General features: G+C 35.1%; 1 protein-coding gene across 1 annotated transcript in view; it reads left to right on the top strand.

Moving 5' to 3' along the window:
• The window catches only part of prkcab (protein kinase C, alpha, b), a 171,867-nt gene that overhangs the window by 134,500 nt on the left and 17,838 nt on the right, over nt 1–19,529 (top strand). The window contains 6 exon segments of the mRNA XM_051106600.1: nt 5,427–5,567; nt 6,072–6,245; nt 8,939–9,030; nt 10,558–10,620; nt 13,262–13,325; nt 13,327–13,401. Of these exon segments, the coding sequence (XP_050962557.1) occupies nt 5,427–5,567; nt 6,072–6,245; nt 8,939–9,030; nt 10,558–10,620; nt 13,262–13,325; nt 13,327–13,401 (609 nt within the window).

The raw sequence follows: 19,529 nt of genomic DNA, 5'->3' as shown, positions 1-19,529 counted from the left end.
GATGTGTCTGAATGTTTACTATTTCTCAAAGAGCAACATACTAATGAAATGTCCATTTTTTTTTAAAATACTGTATTATAATCATTTATCATTTCTGGCATATTTTATGCCGACAGGGTGGACATGTTAAGCTTAAGAAAAGCAAGTAAGCAAACTCATACAAAAAAAATTTGTCGGTTTAAAAGTCACCAACTTACTCACCTCAGCCGTTTAAATTCCCGCCACTGAAGAGACAAAAAAATCTGTTGTCCAGATGTCACTAAAGGGGCCTTTTAGTAAAATGGCCTTTTCGTAAAGTGGCAGATTCCCCAATACAACAGGGTGGACAGCCATTCAAGGGACATGGACAAATTCTTCTTTTTATTAAATAAAAATATTGTTCAATACACAATCAATACACTCAAATTGAGTAACTGATTATTTATCAAAAAACTAACAGGAGAACAAAATTTTTAAAAATGTATGATTTATCTATATTCTACACTTATTTAAATTTAATGAGCAGTGCATGGGACATAGCAAAATAACAGGCATCCTTCTACACAAACCTTTAAAAAAAATCTAGAAAATGTATCTAAAGAGCTTTTGTTATGAATATAAAATCTTAGACTTATATAACACACCCTTTCATAGTCATTTTTATGTTATCATGGCAAATTAGTTATATATGTACAGGACACCAAAAGACACTCTACAGTGATATTGACCCACAGTGTATGTATTGTGTACATCCATGTTATTACACTGTAATTACAAATTATCTAACATGTAATTACATATGCAATGACATTATTTCACATACTATTGAAAATGTCCATCTTTTTTCTGTGTACAAATGTGCAATTTGTATCCCAATTTAAATAGTATCATAACCTATTATAACATACACATAACCTTATCTTTTGTAGCTGCAAATATTGTGATACAATAGTTTTACAGAAAAAAACATGTATGTACACAAGAAATACATTGTGTTTCACTCTGTTTTAAAAAAATATAAAATAAGGTATTTTAATTATCTGAAAAACCTTTTTCCACTGTTTTAAAAAAAAACAAAAAAACAATGCAATGAGAAAATTGTATGCATGTTACAGGTTCTTCATGGAATCATATCATTGTCCTAATGAGACCCTAAAATTACATCTAAAATTACATTGGGTGACAAATAACATAACTGATTCTACTGTGCTGTTATTTTGCAAAAAGAAATTCAGCATGCAATATAATCTATGAAAAAAACCTTTGACATTTTAGCATTATGAATTTTTCAGTGTATATTTCAATGCAAAGAATAGTTTCATGCTTGACATTTGCGCAGTGTTTATGATAATACACAGTTTCTATTTGGTTTCCTGCAAATGTGATTTTATTATTATTACTATTATTATTTTTCTGTTTGTCTTCTAACCCCGGCTGCATAATATTGAATTTGCTGTTTAAGAAATTTCTAAGAAAGCCCTTCATGTTTAATTACTGAGCTTAGTAAATCTAAAATCAACCACATGATGGCTCCCTTTATAGGTTTATAATCCTAACGTTTGACAGTAACATGAGAATGGCTTAGAAAAGTACCAGCTAGAACCAATTGTTTGGGAGTGTGATAACATCTTGTTGAGAGCTTTCCATGTGTATGTTGCCATCAGAACTAGTGGCTGTTCTCTACAAATATCTAAACATTGAATGTGATGTGAGCAGCCACTGACAGCAACTATGTCCATAAGAGATCTTCACACCAGCACAGAAAACTTACCTTTAAAAAGTTAGTGTAACTGTAAAATCCTACTAATTAAAAAAAGAGAAAGAAATGAAAACACTACATTACATGCCCTTATTTACACTAAGTGCAAATAGCCCACCTCGTTGGCAGAGGCTATTGGGCTAGTCAACACTACAAAAGACGATAGGCTAACAACAGCTCTAATGGTGTAGATGGTAAAGTGCATGCCGTAGTCATTTTTGACGTAATCGACCCAAGTCAGAATCTGCCTTTTGCTGAACTTTTTTTTTTCTCTTATTTCAAATCTCATATCACGTCTGAAGGAAATAATCGAAAAGTTGAAAATAAATTATTGAGTATAGGGTTAGGGTAGGTGGAGGGAGAGCTTAAATTTTCCCAATAAGGTGGGATCTATTAATAATTTGAATTAAAATTATCATTTACATTCAATATTTTTTTAATGCATACTGTTTAATAATGTACTACAGGTGCAGATAATTGCCACTTTTTGCAATAAGTAGTATAAATGGCAGAAAATCCTGCTATTTTAACACAGTCTAAAATATAGCTATTTGCGCTTTGTGTAAATAGCATATTGCTAAGAAAAGACTTCTATTTTCACTTAGTGTAAATAGAATTCATTGCTATTTGCACTTAACGTAAACAGCGTCTATCACTATTTACACTTAGTACAAATAGCTGCTGCCAATGAAAAATTCCACATCACAGCACTGATTCAATTATTAATGCAGCTGCAAATCAGTCACATACTTGTGTAATCTCATTATTGTATAAGACCACGTGTCTGTACACCTGCCTCTAGAGGACATTAGGATGACACCACTTTAATAATTCTAGGAAATCATAACAATGTGACAGGATTTATAACAGCTGCCTAAATTAAATTAGCATATGAAACATTTGATAATTCTTTGGCATTTCTCCATCACGTTCTCTGTACAGTCAGAGGACACACAGGTCTGACTGAGGGTGTTATCCTGCAGACCACTGCAGAGTGGTGAAGATCTGAGATCTGAGACATTAGCGGGCACTGCTGTTAAATAGGGGTCTTTTCTATTACAAAAATGTGATATTTAATGTCAATTTCATTAGGATTTTAATCATTTTGTCACACATGTAAGGTCTTTAAGTGTTAATACATTTCATTGTGCCAACTCAAGCTAAATGCATTAAATATTAAAGGGACAGTTCACTGAAAAATAGAAATTCTGTCATCATTTTCTCAACTTCAGTTTGTTAAAAACCTGTATAAGTTTATTTTTTTCTGAATAACCAAACAGTTTACTGTAGCCATTGACTTCTATTTTCTACACTATGGCAGTGTCTACCACCATCTGTTTGGTTTCCAACATTTGTCAAATTATCTTCTTTCTTGGTCAACAAAAGAAAGAAACTCATACAGGTTTGGAAGGTGACTTCTATATAAAGTGATAGTAATAAATGTTATATAAATTAAGCAATAGAATAGTAATTACATTTCTGTTGTCATCAAAATGGGTGTGTTTGTGCAAAAATATATATATAAAAATACCTATAACAATAGAAAAATAAATTTATAGAATGAGCATTGCACATTGGTTTGGTTTTGTGTATCACTGACCACAGTGGAGAGCTATAGTTAGCAGATGGGGAAAAAATAGAGAGTGCATTAGTGCCCTTGATGCTGTCTGTGGGTTTTTACAACTAAACAACAGGGTGGAGGTGTTATAGTAAAAAGCAAGTGGGAGTGCAGTATACAACGAGAGTGTGTGAAAGATGTTGGAGTGTAATTGCGGGGTTTGAAGAAGGGTGATAGCCCCTCATTATCACTGTCGACTGGTGAACCATGAAGACTCTCACTGAGCTCCACTGGAAATGAACGCCACATACAGAACAACATCTCTTAAAAGAGCCCATACTGTTAATAGTACTATACTTCATGCTTCCAGTTAATGGACCTTCTCGAACATCTCACAGTCTGTACAAGAGGCTTGTCATTTCTTTTGCCAAATGAAAAAGTGTGTACTTTCATTTTGAGGTGGATATTTGGGCAAGACACAATGCAAGTAGACATTTCATAATTTGGAAGATGGCCTGCATGTCAACCATGAGTCAGGTTTATTTACAGTAGCATGCTGCACCCTATGGGGGTGTTCACACTGACAGCGATTTGGAGTGATCGGTCTCATACATTTTTATTGAGTTGGCCATTTGAGGTGACACGAATGACAGCAACCATAGGCAATCCAACAAAATGGAGCAGAGTTTAACTGTAGGGCACCTTCACACTAGAGAAAGAAAACAGCCAGGTCAGAAAAAATGTTCTAACAAAAAATGTGGGTAACACTTTAGAATAGGGAACACTTATTCACTAGTAACTATGATTGTTCCCTCAATAAATTCCTAATTTGCTGCTTGTTAATAGTTAGTAATGTAGTTGTTAAGTTTGGGTATTGGGTAGGATTGGGGTGTAGAATAAGGTCATGTAGAATAAGGCATTAATATGTGCTTAATTAATAAATGGCTAATATTCTAGTAATATGCATGCTAATAAGCAACTAGTTGAGAAACCATAAAATAAAGTGTTACCAAAATGTGGTAACACTTTATTTTAATGACCAATACTCAAATAATTGCTGATTAGCATGCATATTATTAGTATTTATAAAGCACATATTAATGCCTTATTCTGCATGACTATATTTTAGGTCATGCAGAATATTTCCAGTGAGCCTGGGTTGTACAATACAGGGTTCATACAAGGTGCTTACAGTGCTTAAATACTTGAATTTGACTTTTTGAAATTTAAGTCCTGGAAAGCCTTGAAAACAGCCATATTTATGAAAAGGTTCTTGATAAGTACTTACATTTTTAAAAAGCAGTATATATGAAATTAATGTTAATTTGTTTTCGATACAAACAATCTTACTATATTTTAGATCCTTTAACCCCATACCTAAACTTAACTACTACCTAACTACCTAATATTAAGCAGCAGATTAGGAGCTTATTGAGGGCAATGTCTTTGTTAATTTTGAATATGTGTTCCATAATCTAATCAAAAATGTTGACTATGTTTTTTCTATACATCCTTGTGCCGTAACATCAAAACTAAAATCAGTGGATTCGCTGCATAAAGCCTCGTGTACAGGCTGTGTGGTGTGATATGGTGAAATTGCGTGACTCACACACCGTGTGATCCAGTGGGATACAACAGTCGAGAAGCAGTGCCTATTCAACTAACAGTGACTGGTTGACCTTCAACGACTGACTCACAGTTAGTGTGAATGTGACTTTGAAACCAGAAATTAAACCAGACATTAAAGTCAAGCACACTCTAGGTCACTATGATATACTTTACAGTATACAGAACAGATTTTGAAAAGGGTATGGAAGCTGATTTTTAAAGGATGAGCCTGGATATTTTTCCAGTGGTTGTTCGACTGGCCTGAAGATCTCCACAGCATCTTTCCGTCCCTTTCCAGTGGACGTCTGTGGACATCTCTCAAGCCCAGCACACATTTTCTGCATGTCCTGTCATTTTCACACAGGCCTGACCATGTTATAGCACGTTTATAACAAGTGGCGTATTGTGTAATTAAGCACGCAGCACAATTTTAAGTATCAGACATGCATTCTGGTGTTGAGGAAGCTCCTGTGTGTATTTAGGCACGTACTGGTTATTGATCACTCTCCATCACTCTTGTAGAAAGCCAAGCTTGGTCCTGGAAAGAAAGTCATCACTCCCACTGATCACAGACGCTTCAGTTTACCATCCGGAAACATGAACAGAGTTCAACTCAATGACTTCCATTTCCTGGCTCTTCTGGGAAAAGGCAGTTTTGGGAAGGTCAGTCACATACTTCTTGCTCCTGACATGCCTCAACAATGCTTGAATGTCTTTAGAAGATAAACCTTACAAAATCCAGCTACTAGTTCCTCAGACTCCCTAAAATTACATAAATCCAGCCAATAAGTTTGTTTTTTTTTGGCATATCACCATGGCTTCTGTAAATAAAGGTGCAGTTTCATCACTTTCTAGCCAACCAATGAGAGCCGAGGAGGGGCGGGGCTAATACTGATCACCCTGCTAGTACTTCGACTGAACAACATTGGAGAATTTAATATTGCTTGTCTCTTAGTATTTATGTCTTTACCAGAATAATGCTTGGAAAAACTTTTCATTTGCGATGCGTCTGCTATTACTTACTCACAGCTGAGCATCTGGCATTTTCAGCTGGCAAAAAACACTTTGGTGGACACGCAGCCTAAAAGTGACCACACCATGAGAAGGCATATGTCAAGTGATTTATTAACCCACAACTAAGAATTTCTACTATGTTTTCAACATAAGGTGATGTTGGCAGAGATGAAGTCCAGTGAGGAGTTGTATGCCATTAAAATCCTGAAGAAGGACGTGGTGATTCAGGATGATGATGTGGAGTGCACAATGGTGGAGAAGAGAGTGCTGGCCCAGAGAGATAAGCCACCTTTCCTCACCCAGCTGCACTCCTGCTTCCAGACTGTGGTGAGAAACGCATCTTTTTGTATTCACTGTGTTGTTGTCTTTTAGGGTGTTTGTATTGCCAGTAGCTGTTACAGTAGGCAGCTGACATGCACAAAAAATGATATATAATTTTCTTTCAATTACAGTTCAATGACCACATACTGTGTGTCAAGATCTAAAAAGACAACTGCATAAAATAAACATAAATGTATCATAAAAGTGATCCACTGAAGCCATGCAATACCAACCCAGGCTCATTGGAAGTGTGTGGCTCTACCAACGTTTCTGCAAAACTCAGAAAAATGTATCTATACATACAAATTGCTTCAGTTTCCAGTTGAAATTAATGCTAGAGGCAGTAAAACCCCAACGACATTAATTCCTTTTTTTACATAAACTTTTCAAATAAACGCGATATGACGTTGCACTTGAGAGGTGAAGAGCTCTGGTATGAATCCTTCCTGCTGAAAAAAACCATCCAAACCAGCCAAACAAACCATCACAGAAATTCCAATTGTTTCCACTACAAATACCATTACAAACAATACAAATCATCAACTTTTAACCTTTAAAACATATAAAAATAGTATTCTGTAGTGTGTTTTGGGACATATTCCATTAGTGGTTTTAACAAGCCACCAATAGAAGGCGACCAGTTACCAGTAGAAACCCACAGGGTCCATTACAGTTTCCATTAAAACCAATACAAGTCCCATTATAACCGGTAAAGCCACTACACATTTATTAATTTTTTTAGCAGGGCTGTGAAACTACAGTTTGACACAACAGCTCAAACCCATGTATAAGGAAGTTAATAGCATGGTTGAATCAGTGAATGCATTTTTATATCACTTTTGCGTTCGTTAACAATTATCAGGTAGGTTAACGGTTAGGTTTGGTCTAGGGGTTTTGTTATTTTCCAGTACAATAGAGCATTAACCTTTTACCGACACTCCCCAGACTGCCACAATACAGTACGTGTGTGAAGTAACGTAATCAAAACACAGTAATACATGCCAGAATCAATATTAAAAACGTGGCCAAGGTCACGTATTGAATGCTCGTCTTAGCGCCACTCACTGGACATTTTACATGCCATGAAACGTGCAGTAAGGTACATAATATCAGTGTTGCAGAAATGTCACCACAAGCACATATTTACAGTGAGCCTGGGTTATACAACAGCTGTCTGAAATCAGATATATTGCCTGTTGTGCTTGCTGGATGTTAGTCACATCAAAAATCATTATTTTCATGTCAAATCCCAATGTTTTCATGGCTTGTGACCAAACATCATTGACTTGGTGATCTAATAGTGCCCTATTTGATTTCAGAGCTATTTGCAGTGAATGATTATAATTTCAGTTTGTTACTCACACAAAGTAATCAAATGTTCTCAGAAGATTTTCAATATAGCACAGAGGTTATATTGACTTTTAATAGTATTTTTGACAGTCACTGTCATTGTGGAAAAGAGTTGCATTAAGAAGAAATTCTCATTCTGTGTTTCATAGAAAAATATACAAACAACTGATATGTACGTTTATAGTGTGTTTGTATGGGGGTTTTGTAAGCATCAGACAGTGGAAGTTCGGCCAGGAGTCACAGCGGGCCGCTCTCAGTATGGGCATCCTGCTGATGAATAATGCAACAGATTCCAGCATGCCCTCACTAAATATTCATGAGCTGCACGCAGACAGCAAACCAGCCATCATGTCCACTCACATTTCACTCTAAACACGTAACTCCCTCTGGGTTGGTCACAGTGCTTTTTCAACACAACTGGTGTCAGAGTACGGTGACACATCCCTACTGAAAAGGTCTGCAGAGCTCTTCACTAGCGTATGTTGTGTTTTGCTGCTGTGGTGGAGTCCTCACCATACTTCTTAAACAGCACAGGATTTTTTTCCACAATAGTTCAAATTTGATATTTTCCAACCTCAAAAGAATTTTAAAATTTGTATTAAAATTTAAAAATGTCAGTTTTAAAATTTGTTAAAAAATAATATATTTTTCATTTAAAGCTTTTTTAAGAAGAAAATGCAATAAAATATACATCTTTTCTAAATATATCTTTAATAATAATGAAAATTAATATTGTTTTTTACAAAATGAACATTTGCAACAAGCTAGAATTGTGTAGCTGTAATGTGACTCTATAAATTAATTTTTCTGGCAAAAGCTAGCATACCAGGCAGAACATTATTGACTGGTTTGTAGTTTTCAACACATTCTTACTGGTTCCTCCAAAGCGATCAAAATGTCATCTGTGTCGGAATATTAGGTAATATTATCTTGGTGACAAATAAGTATATAATTTGCATAAAAAATATAGAATACATCACAGAAAATCAATTAGCAAGACATGAAATGGTTGTACAAGATCCACAAATGTGAATTTCACTGAGCAGTTTAAGAGACATCTAAAAAATGCTTCAGTCATGTAATTTGAATTGATGTATTAGTCAATATGCAATGTGTTTGCTTGTGAAAGTAATCGACTTCCCTGAATGAGAAAGAAAAAAGGGTAGGTGACAGCAGATTTTCCTGACACCTGGTGTGGATACCAATGTGTCTTTCATACAGTTTATCAATATGTCAATGGCATCCTGTCTGATCTGAGGTCAGTACATGGATTGATTCAGTACAGACCACAGGGGCATGCTTGTTTATCTTCTGCAGCTGTACTATTTATCTCATTTGTCTTTCATCAGGATCGTCTATACTTTGTAATGGAGTACATTAACGGTGGAGACCTGATGTATCACATCCAGCAAGTGGGCAAGTTTAAGGAGCCACAAGCCGTGTAAGACATAACTCACTTCTTACTGTCGAAAGTACAGATTAGTGATGAACACATTAACCAAGCAAAACATCCTTTAGATGTAGACTGAAAATGCTGGTTTGTCTACACTGTGTTTGTGTGGCTATGTTTGCAATGGATTGCCAGCATATTGCATACTTGCAATTGTTACCTTAGAGGGCTTTTTTAAAATCTGATTTAACCCATAAAACTTTGTTTTGTTTGTATAAATTATTGTATCTCCATTGATTTAGTGACGTTAAAGGGATAGTTCATGTAAAAATTAAAGTTACCCCATCCTAAAATTAAAATTAAGCCATCCTAAGTGTATATGACTTTCTTCTTTCAAATGAATACAGTCAGGCAAAATATATCGATTCGCTTCAGGAAGATTTTATTGACCCCCCCGGAGCCACATGGAACACTTGGGGTTTTTTTGGATGGATGAACTTTATTGGACTTCTGTTGGGCTATTGAATATCAACACCCATTCACTGCTATTATAAAAAGCCAGGACATTTTTACTATAACTCAGATTGTATTCGTCTGTAAGAAAAAAAAGTCTTATACACCTAGAATGGCTTGTGCATGAGTAAATCATGGGATAGTTTTCATTTTTTTTTGGGTAACTATCCCTTTGAATGCTGTTTTTGACTTGCATAAAACCAGTTAAGATGTTACCATTTTCAGGTTAACATTTTTGTTATTGGAAGCAGTACAATAAATGTATTACTGTACTTAATATTCATGTGACATATTGCCACATGAAAATATACTCATGTATAATTTAGCAAGTATGGCGTCCAGTACTAATCTTGGAAAATAATATGATTACTTTGCATTTATAATTAAGTCAAAGGTGGATGTCAGAAATCACAACTGATATTACACACACTTACACACACATCAAGGTCACATTTATCTCCAAAACCAACACATTCCAACGTAAGATTCTTTGAATCCGAATAAATTTAAAAGCAGTACAAATGTTACCATGTTTGATAAATAGCTTAAATATTTATTATTTTAAATTGCATTTTTTTCACATTACAGTAATGAGAATGAGACGTTTTTGCATTATGGTAATGAATATTTTGTGCAGAAATGTGTTTAAATAAGGCAAAAACACATACTGTATAAAAATGGCACAGACAAACAGCTGTAAAAATTCGCTCCATCAACACCCAGTCTTTACTCATGAACAAAACTGCAAACATGTAACCAGGAACCATATGAGGGTCTGTGTTCATGAAGAGCTGCTCCTGAAATAGGAATGTTCATGTTGTTATTCTAATATAAGTCTCTGTGAGCAACTAATGTCTTAGCTCACAACACCACACAATTTCTTCACCTTGTCAACAGAGGCTAGAAAATGTCTGCTGGAACAATCAATGCTTGAACAAAGACACATTTGTTTCCTTTGCTTCTTGCATGGGCTAGGATACCAGTCTGAGAAATACAAAAAAAAGTGTTCTGTACGTGTTTTTGCATCTGTGATGCTTGTCTAATCTACACTGTGTGTGTTAACAGATTCTATGCAGCAGAGATTGCTGTCGGACTCTTCTTTCTTCATAGGAAGGGAATTATTTACAGGTGAGTGGTTTACGGTATCTTTAGTATTTCAGTACATAGTTATTGCTCTACACAGAATTGATAAGCACACAGTAGATCTTATAGATGCAATCACACGCCGTCGGTGTGTCAGCATAAGTGGAAAATACATTTAACGGGAGCAGATGTGACTCTCCACATGATCAAATTAGATGATCTGAGAACGGAGCCAATAACAGCTGAGATGGCGTGAAGACAACCCCCTTGTCATCCAAGAAGTTCATGTCTTTCTTTCTTCAGTCGTAAAGAAATTATGTTTTTTGAGGAAAACATTTCAGCATTTTTCTCTATATAATGGACTGATAGGGGCCCCGATTTTGAACTTCCACTGATGTTAATCTACTCTCCTGTCTGGTTTGATTGTGTCAAAATCTCAGATTCTGCCTTATGATTTGTCACTTCGCCTGTCAATCAAATTCCCTGTGAAGGGTTAATTGCAGTAAATTCAGGACAAACATGTATTATACTGTATAGCTTTTTCTGACACCAGGAAATAACAGTTGGGGTTTTGTGACTTTTAGGCCGTGTCTTCCACCAAAGCATTTTTTCCTGAGGCTAGCATCTTTTTTTCAATTGTTTTCTGTGGGAGTGCTGCGTTTTTTAAAACGGCAGCAGCGTGACGAAGTGCTGAGCGTTTTTTTCATGCTGAGCGCTCGGTGGCTCGGGGGAACTCTTCGGGCGCTGAGAGTTGGAGAATATTCAACTTTGAGTAAAACACAGCGCTCATCACTGTCACTTCATTCAGTCAGTCATTCAATCACAGTGGAGGATGGGTGGGACAAATTCCACACTGACCAACATCCTGCTTGTACAACAGCCAACAAACACAACAATGATGCAGAATCATTCAAAACACAGACAAGTGCTTTACATTGTGTCTACATTTTTACATGTAGAAATAAACTGTATACTGTATCATAGCAGGCTCAACCTCTCAACTTGAAAAAAAAAAACAAAAACATGCTTTACCGCAGAAGCACTCAAGCACTCACGACTAGATGTTTTTAGCAGAGCACCTGGCATTTTCAGCTGGTTAAAAACACTTTTTGGTGGACACACAGCCTTAGTCCATGACTGTTGGTGTACTCCTAAAATTAACTAGGAAATTGACTATAAATATTGATGACTTGCAATCATAGCTCTTCAATAGTGCTTGCAATAAGCAATATAATGAACCATAATGCTGTAATGTACTGTAATACATATGAAGCAAGCCATTTGGAGGTTAAAAGTTGTTATTTTCAGTAGCTAACATCCATTCTAGACAAATGCTACCTGAATATGATGAAAATTATAGACTCCAAGTGGTGGAAAACACATTTGTGTGAAAACAGAAAAAACTCAGGTGTCGTTGAAAACTCATTTGAAGTAAAAAACATTACTCAGGTATTAGCAGGTCTGAAATGCTTATGACGTGCACTATAACTATGTTTTGACCAACTTTGTCCAACCTACACATATGCTGTATTAATTAACAGTAGCAATTAGCGATAGAAAATTTGACCCTGGAACACAAAACCAGTCATGAGGGTCAGTTTTTTGAAAACTGAGATTTACACACCATCAAGTTTTACACTGATGTATGGTTTGTTAGGACAGGACAATATATGGCCAAGACACAACTATTCGAAAATCTGGAATCTGAGGGTGCAAAAAAACAAAATCGCCTTTAAAGTTGTACAAATGAAGTTCTTAGCAATGCATATTATTAATCAAAAATTAAGTTTTGATATATTTATGGTAGGAAATGTACAACATATCTTTAAGGAACATGATCTTTACTTAATATCCTAATGATTTTTGGCATAAAAGAAAAACTGAACATTTTCACATACAATGTATTGTTGGCTATTGCTACAAATACACCCATGCTACTTATGACTGGTTTTGTGGTCCAGGGTCACAATACTAACAAACCATAACAATGAACTGTAGTTCTCTAAAATAGAAGTCTATGAGGCAAGACATTTAGAGGGTTTAAAAGCAAACAGTTGTCTCTAGTTTGCTTTTATTTTGTTAAAGCTCTTACATGAATTATTCAGTAAAATGTTGTGTATAGAGCTTTAGCGGTTTTAAACTGTCAGCTGTTGTTTGCTATAGCTAACATATTCATATTCTACAAGAATGCTACCTGAATAAGATGAAAATGATAGACGTCAGATATGTGGAGAACACAGTGTCATTAAAAACACATATTATTTGGAGTAAACAACATAATTCAGGGTTTAGCAGGTCCAAAACACCCATGAAATGCAGTATAAATATTCCTGTCCAGAGAATGAGTCACTCTCTGAGGAAAGAGGGCTGTAAGAAAGGCTGTTTATCTGCAGCGCTGTCTGCATTCAGCTCCTCACTCGCCGTTCCCGTCCCTGCAGGGCTGCAGCGTTCAGCTCGCATTAATCATGCTCTTTGATGATGAAGGCTGAGCGTGGCTGAGGTCGCCCTGACCTCACTTATACTGCCCACTCGCACACGGCCGTACGTACCCACAGCTAAAGACCACGCTATTAACTGTGAACTGTCTGGCGGGTGAAACGAGGGGAGTTAGATAAACAGCATCTGCCATGAACATCAGTTATCTGAGGTGAATTTCATACACTTCCTTTGTGTATTTTGTCCTCAGAGATCTGAAGTTGGACAACGTGATGTTGGACTCCGAGGGCCACATCAAGATCGCAGACTTCGGCCATGTGTAAGGAAAATATGTATGAGGGCATGACAACACGCACCTTCTGTGGAACGCCGGATTACATCGCCCCGGAGGTGAGAGACAACTGAGAAAAAAAAAAAAACTTTTATTTACCCATAGTGTTACCCCAAACATGTATTACTTTATTTCTTCTGTGGAACATAAAAGGAGAATTATCTTGGTCATTCATTAATGACAGTCCATAAGGGTGTCAAACTCCAGCTTAAGGGAGAGCGATAACAACATTATCTAGTCTTTTAACAAGTCTCGGGTGAGAGTTGTTGAAATCGAATGACCCAGGTCGCGTCTGTCATATTCACTGCATGTAGGACACAACCTCAGGCCTTAAAGTCCTCACTCTTGCTGACCTCCCAACCAGACTCACACAACACTATAAACACACTACCCAGGCTGATTGTAAAAACATGCCTGTGGCGACATTTCTACAAAATGATATGATATTCTTCTTCTTTTTGCAGCACTTTCAAAATGAAATGTCCAGTGAGCAGCACTAAAAACACATTTAGTTTTATCTGAAACTGATTAGCATGAATCGTTCATTGTGTTATTACGTTTATCATGGCAGTTCAGAAATAGAATGTTCAGTGAGTGGCGCTAAAAGGTTAACGTAGCCCCTACTCAAATCACTACCCTAAACCATACCAATAGTGTTAATAAAAGCAAACATGACATAAACATGCAATTGCTGAAATAATCATGCCATTTTAGTGTGCTTCTACAGTCTACAGTTTTACAGTCTTTTATTAGCGCTTTTATCATGACTCATGTTTCACAAGATTCGTACCCGAGTGCATCTATACCAAGTGAGCTACAGAGCAAATTTACTACATTAGAAAAGCTGTGCGTATAGAGCTGGTTATGTGTGCAAACATCAAAATATATTAGTTTATAAGTAATGCACAGTAGTAAAAGTGTTTTGAGGTACCATGTATTGTGCAAAGTACAAAGTATTGTGCAAGGAACACGTGAAAATAAGTCTTTATTAAAAATAATATGGCACTGTAATTGTAATTTATATGGAACGGATAAAAGCTGTTGGTGTTTTACTGCCACTATCGTCATTTCACCTGGATTATATGTATCAGTATGTCTTTGGACATTTGCAAAAATAGGCACATTTTTCCATTAAGCAATTATAATTTAACTCATTTTTCTACACGTCTGTTATATTACTATGTTATATTATGTTACAAAAACGTCCCATTTTTGTCAGATTCAAAATACTGTCCAATTTGTTGGACAGTAAAAAATAAAAATGTATTTTTTAAGTAGTATTTCAAATAGTAGTGAATAATATATATGTAAAATAAAATATAAATATTTAATAAAATAACTTCACTATAGTTATTGTTTTAATTGACTTTAATTAATTGTATATTTTTGTAACACTTCACTATTTGCCCGATTCAGTCATTGGTCATGTTAGATCCAGTCTGAAAGTTTAATTTTTAGTAACTGATTAGTTAGCAATCTATACTAAATAATTAATTATTATTTTTTCTTTTTTCGTATGTATGTAAACATCAACATGGTTATTTTGTTAAATCTTATATCTTATGTCAGAAATGGTTTTTGGTTTGTTTTAGTTTTTACATTTTTTGTTACATACATGGACACTAATAGCCACATTTTAATTTGCTCTCTTTTGCAAAGCCCACAGTGATATTGACCTATAGATTAGCACTGTGACATTTCCACTGAAGTGTGTGGCAGCCTGACATCTTGTGTGTGCGTGAGCATGTGTGTGAGGGGGGATCAAGCAGCAGAGCAGTGTGGGTAGAAGGAACATCATGCTCTCTTCCAGCATTATGACACAAATGGAGATTCACTGTGTGAAAAGCATATTGTATGTGGGAAGAGATAAAGCAAACATAAATATGATGTATTCCTGGCAGGATCCTCATAGCTCAAAGATAGCTTTTAAAACAAACGAGGTGGCTCGGTTCTCAGGACAGAATTGGATGCTTTGATACAGAATATGTGTGTGTGTGTGTGTGTGTGTGTATGTGTGTTTTTGTGACATATCAGGACACAAATTTGTATAATGACATGGGTATGACATAGGTATTACAAGGAGAGGGTGAAGTATGAGGACATTCTATGTGTGCCCATAATTCAAAAGGCTTATAAATCATACAGAATAAGTTTTTTTTTTTTTAAGGAAGTAAAAATGTGCACAGTGTCCTGTGAGGGCTACACTGTAAAATCCAATAGTTTACCTTACTTAGATACAATTAGTTATCTTTACTTAGTTGCTATACTTACTAGGTTTTATTAAGTTACAGCTACTTTCAAGCGAGTAAAACAATTTACTTACTGCTCTGAGTGACGCTTACTTAAAATATTCAAGTAGCCACAAAGGAACCAATGACATTAATACCAGTGAGAGGCAGCAATGCACACATATGTTGCTAATTTGCAAAATAACAACAGAAGAAGAAGAAAAGTTTTTGAGGTGGCAATTGTTAATCTGCAGTTATTTTTCACTAGTTACATTAACTCATTTCCCAAAGTCATCTTGAATGTTTTTTCAATACAACTATATATTTGAGAGAACATCACATAAGCTGACTTCATAAATTGATGTTGATTTTCATAAAATGTTGTTTGTCTTTTTTTTTTTTTTTTTACTTACCATTATAGTGATTAATGTGCCCTTTGGTGGGCACTTGGAACTTCGTTTTTCTTATTATAATTTTCTTTCTATTGATGCAGCAATGCAACCTGTAATTTTTGATTTCAAGGGAAAAAAAGTAACAAGTAGGCTGCTTTTACAAGATAACCTTCTAATTCTGAGCTTCTGTTTAGCTAAATTTTCTTTCTTTTGTGGTAATGTGCTCAAGTCAGGGGACCAGTTAACCTCTGGCCAGACGAAACCAGCAGTTTGGTTCCAGGTTGCGAAAGAGTGATTTGTATTCAAGTGTTTACATGACCAAAATTGTCCCACAGATTGATTAGGATATACATCACCTCTATCAATCAAATTGAAAATTTAATTTGTACTGAGCTCAATCTGAATAAATGTCCAGTTGAGCTAACAATCTGATTATACTGTAAATATATGTACTGTTGAGTGAACTGTTCCCTTAACTCACATATTGAAGAAAAGCATTACATATTAAATGCAATCATACAAATGTTTTTTATACATTTGCATAATAATTATATGCATAGATATACAATTATGTCCATTTATACATACATAATAATTAAAAGGGTTGCAGAGAACACACAAACATTGCTAAAAATGCCTCCCTCCTGTCAGTGTGTCATCACAGCCTTCAGAGTATTCTGAATCTAAAGAAGGTCAGCTTGACTTCATCATCTCAGCATGTCCATTATAAAACTCCAGCACGTCCATGTCCTGACAGAATCATTTATTCATCCATAAGCACCCCTTCCACCCTCTTCATCTGTCCTGACTTTATTCAAACCCTTCAGTCCTCAGCCAATCATACACCAGCCCCCGTCTGCGGTCTTTATATTACTGCAGATGGGATTTTATTTTTGGAAACACAATGAAGTTTTTATTTTTATACATACAGTTCTGTAGATTACTGGTCTGAGCAGCAGATGTTTGGTTCTCCAGACATCAAAATTAGCTGTTACATTTTGGGGAAAAAATCTGGTAAAAAATCTGGTTATGCTGGTACCATAGTGCAAGGATGATGTCATATGGTTGATGAACATCAAAAATATCCAAAAACTATGGTACTTTGTGTTCTTTGTACTCGTTGTGTTGTCTTTGCTTCCAAATTTCTCACTCACAATCTTTACTGGAGATCCTACCTTTAGCCAATGCTAATGACGACATGATCAGATATATTGACCTTCCTGGTTCTAAAAGCAATTGTAACCCTGTGAATAGATCAATAGTTTAAATTTGCTCTTGAAAACAGGTGCTGGGAGAAGACTTAATCAACAGCTACGCTCAGCTGCATGCTTTCTGCCTTTTTATTGACAGTGGAAAGAAAAGAGATGACATGAAAATTATGTGAAAAAGAGGGGAAAATGAGATGAGACAGATTTAAACTTGCTTGCATAAGAATCGCATCTCAGTATGTTGGAGCGTGTGACATTTTGTCATAGCGGTATTGCGTAACAATAATAAAACATCTACCATTTTTAGAATAAATAGACTTCTACGTAAATTGGACAGGACAGATTACCTGTCCTGGTCATATGCACACAAAAATGAGCAAGCTAAACAGAAAAATACCTGTCCACATAAAGGGAAAGGACTCTTATGTAGGATACTGTAGTTACAATCATGAAGCGAGATCCACCATGTTCTCTAATTAAACTGATATGTTGACTCACCATGATTTTTGGTGAGCATTTCTTCCTTGTCGGTGTTTAAACAGACCCCAGGAACAGTTGCTGTTCTGGGCCACTTTTTTATTTTATTTTATTTTATTTTATTTTATTTTATTTTATTTTATTTTATTTTATTTTATTTTATTTTATTTTATTTATGTTATTACGGAGTCTAAATTAAACATTCAGTTGCTTTGAACACTTGTATCGTGAGCAATGTGAAAAATCAGTTTTGTTAGTTGGAATGTATGATGTTCATCTGTTTATTTGTGTGTGTTGTGTGTCAGGACAGTCGAGGTCAGGCTGTTGATGTGAATGCTGGCAGACAGTCTGCTCTGTCACTGTGAGCAGACGGTCAGTAGACACATAAAACATGCTTACTGTGACCTTATCCTGTATGCATTGTATCAGATACTCAAGAGCTTACTGTTCCTCTCCGAAACAGCCAGTGTCACTCAAATGCTGGTCCAAAGCGTTCAAATTCTGATCAGGCAACCAAGATGAACCGAGTCAACATTGCACTGTAAAAAAAAAAAATCATAATTTTACGGAAAATAGCTGTGATTTTTTCAGGTTGTTTTCTTTTATTTTAAATTGCAGTCAAAACTCTGTACACATTTTTTCTAAATTAACTACTTGGCTGTTGTTTTAAGTATTATGACATTAATGATAAATTACAGTAAATTACATTTTTTATACAGAAAAACTACTGTTTTTTTATACAGTATGTTTTCTGTTTTCTTAAATTACAAACAAATGTATGTAAAATTACAAAAAAAATCTATAATACAATAACAAAACCGTTAGATGATAAAACTGTTAAATGACTGGCAGCAGTTTTGCTTCTTTTTTTTTTTTACAGCAGTCCTGTGAGGTTATGACAGAGTTTAATTATTTTATTTTATTTTATTTTATTTTATTTTATTTTATTTTATTTTATTTTATTTTATTTTATTTTATTTTATTTTATTCATTTATTTATTTATTTATTTTGAATCATTAAAGAGTCTTGAATTGGGGCTTTCTAACTCACACAAACATCAAGAATCAGCACATGAATCTCAAAAAAACCTTGTTTTGTGATGATCAGACCTGATTTGAATCTTTTGTCGATGGTCACCATTGTTGAAGTTCATATACAGATTCTGCATTCTTTTATTTAGATAATTTCTTCAAAATTATTTCCCAAACATTCAACATATCAAAGCAAAATTGAATTTTATGGATTAAAATCATAAGACTTCAACAAGAAATTAATCATTTTTTTTAACATGCTCAAAAACTAGATTCTTTATTCAATTTCATAATATCAGAGTCTTTCTTGCTGGTTTTGTCATAACAAATGTGCTTTCAAGAAACAATTGTTAAAAATGTTAGGGCCAAGAGAACAACTAAGGTAAATGCTTATCTCCACAATGGTGACTTCAAATTTTATTAATTTCAATTAAACATCAACATATAAACCTCTATTAATTCTCAATAAGTTGTTTTGTGTGAAAGAAATAAAGTCAGACTGGTTTGTAATGAGTGAAGATGCTGAGATCTAGAGAGATCTGGTAATGTTTAATGTTCTTTTGGGATTTAAAGGGTTTCTGTTGTCTGAGTTTTGTGGGTCACCATTGTGCTGAAGAGTAGAGTTTACTGTAGTCCAGGTGAAGACAATGAAATGTTGATGTTATGCTGCATGTTTTTCTTTTTTTCTTTTTTTTTTTAATATTATGGAGGTTATAACTGTGGACTTGTTGATGCAGTGGCAATTGCATTGGTTTTTGCATGTGTGCTGTTGTTGGCTAGTGGTCAACTGCACAAAATGTATATTTTGCAGAGAATGTTTTACAGTGATAATCAAAATAATACCTGTACA

This window comes from Labeo rohita, chromosome 3, assembly GCF_022985175.1.
Source record: "Labeo rohita strain BAU-BD-2019 chromosome 3, IGBB_LRoh.1.0, whole genome shotgun sequence".
In the NCBI taxonomy this organism is placed as follows: Eukaryota; Metazoa; Chordata; class Actinopteri; order Cypriniformes; family Cyprinidae; genus Labeo; species Labeo rohita.
This window is presented reverse-complemented; position numbering and strand designations above follow the sequence as displayed.